Below are 2,266 nucleotides of genomic sequence, written 5' to 3' on the forward strand. Positions count from 1 at the left end.
CTTTTTGATGTATGCTAACCACAAATATATCTGAAGCACGGACACACACACGCGAGCGCGTGCAAGCACGCACGCGCACACACACACACACACACACACACAAACACACACTCGGATACAAACACACTCAAACACAGAAAGAGAGAGAGAGACACACACACACGCACACAACCACACATTTCCTCAAGAACACATACACGCACACAAACACATACACAGTAAACCGAAAACAATACATTGTAGCTGCATTTTTCGTGGAGGTAAAAAAGAATACAAGTTACGTGTAGAGGCTGGAGTCAAAATGCCATCTTCATCCACCAATTTTTTTCATGTCGAATAGATTCTATAGACTCTGTAGCTGGGCATAAAACGTCATTATAGAGAATTTGTGATCATTCGATTAAATGGATGACGTCTACGAGCGTATCAATTTTAGTGCCATCTTTCTTCACAATACAGTATTGTAACCCAACACGCTTGAGTGGCTCCATGAGCCTTGTTTTGCGGTGAATCCTTAGTAAATAAAAAAAAGTTCTTGAATTGCCCATACTCTGAATCGTACAAAGCTACGGTAAAATCAGTAAGTATATACTGCACATGTAGCATTAGTTGCAAAAAAAATATCGTAAAAATGATACTGTCCTAGAAAGCCAACTTTCATTCCAAAGATAAAGAAGAAGGCGTGAAAGAAAAAGAAGAATGCAATGGTCTGTATGTACCATAGTGTTTGGTGAACATATCTGATCAGTTTGATTTTATAATGACCTTTACTTCGACGATTTTGATGATTGGTTTTTATTGGAACATTTAAAATAACAGTCTCGCGGCTAACTAGGTGTATACATGTATATAATGTAGTAAGTTGAATTGCTGTTGTTGGCATCCGTCTGTCTCGGACGACAAGGGTACGCAAACAGGGTGGGTTTAAGGCGACCCGTCTGCCTGGCCTGCACTTGGGTTTTTAAGGTAAGGGAGGGGTGTGCACTTCTTTCTCCACCCTCTCGTCCACTGGTGCACTAAGTCCTACAGGTGCAACTTATGTAAGACGGCCCCAGTAGATGCAGGTCTGTTGTTTGTTGTTTCCGTCTCCTAGGAGGACTTCCGACCAAGGATGTATTAAAGGGGTTCCTCCTACACCTGACTCGTGTGTCATGGCGGATGCGTCATGCCCGAACATGCCCCTATGGCCTGTTACCGCCACAAAGGCCTGTCACCGCCACAAAGGCCTGTCACCGCCACATAGGCGGTGCTCTTGGGCCTGAGACCAACGCGCTGCCGATTGCACCATGCGGCCCCACAAGCTGAATTGCACTGTTCACAAAAGCAATACAATTCGTGCTTAGTCGATAACCTTTATTTTCGTTCGCACGCTCGCATCAGTTCAGCCGCCACGCAATGTCGAGAGTTCTTTGCAGTTTTCTTGTCCTTCCGCGAGAGAAAGTAGTCCGTTCAATGACGTTTTCACCTGGGGCGTGGTTTGCACCAGGGGAACTTTAGACACGCCCTTAGAGACCGTTGGAAGAGTATTGTCCAAAGTAGCGCACACCCTTCTCACATTCACCAGAAGGTTTTACAGGACATCGGCGAAGTCTGGATTTGTTCTCTTCGTTTCCTACGGCCACACGAAATCCTACAACTTAGTACAAGATGGGAGATGCAAGCCAAGCCGTCGCCCTATCCGGCAAGAGCAGCTGGAAGGTGGACATGTTCAGCTGCTTCGACAACTTCGGTCTGTGCTGTATGACATTCTGCTGCCCGTGTGTGACGGCGGGCAAGAACGCCGAGGCCGCCGGGGAAGACTGCTTCAGGTTCGGCCTGCTTTCCATGATGGGTCCGATCGGGATGTACAGCATGGCCTACACACGTACGAAGATCGCCGAGAAGGAAGGCATCCCCGCCGACTTCACAACCAACATGATGATCTACGGCGCTGTTCCGTTGTGCGCTCTCATTCAAGAGGCACAACAAGTTGAGGGCGCCAAGCCACCTGCTCAAGGGCAGATGAGTCGGGATTAGGTGTGCCAACGGTCGGCAGAGAAGTTTGATAGTTTGTTCGTTTGTTTGTTTGTTTGCTTGCTTGTTTGTTTGGAAGCTCAACTTTACTGGTATTACGGGACAACAACCACGGGACTACGATGGAGGAAGGGGGACCAAACGACGTTTTCGTGAGACCTACAACTAGCCAAAAATGTACCAAATTTGAACTTCACTGAGAGAGGGAGAGAGACACAAAATGACACAGACTGGACAAAAATTCTTGAGGATA

The 2,266-nt window shown here is 46.9% G+C and overlaps 1 protein-coding gene across 1 annotated transcript; it reads left to right on the forward strand.

The window, feature by feature from the left end:
- Positions 1–1,647: 1,647 nt before the first annotated feature.
- On the forward strand, positions 1,648–2,016 carry LOC118418233 (cell number regulator 3-like). The gene has a single exon (XM_035824076.1). The coding sequence runs from the start codon at positions 1,648–1,650 to the stop codon at positions 2,014–2,016; it is 369 nt and encodes a 122-aa protein (XP_035679969.1).
- The last annotated feature ends 250 nt before the right edge of the window (positions 2,017–2,266 follow it).

This window comes from Branchiostoma floridae, chromosome 6 (assembly GCF_000003815.2).
Source record: "Branchiostoma floridae strain S238N-H82 chromosome 6, Bfl_VNyyK, whole genome shotgun sequence".
Taxonomy (NCBI): domain Eukaryota; kingdom Metazoa; phylum Chordata; class Leptocardii; order Amphioxiformes; family Branchiostomatidae; genus Branchiostoma; species Branchiostoma floridae.

Coding starts and splice junctions, on each gene's coding strand:
- LOC118418233 (XM_035824076.1), top strand. CDS start 1,648: ATGGGAGATGCAAGCCAAGCCGTCGCCCTATCCGGCAAGAGCAGCTGG.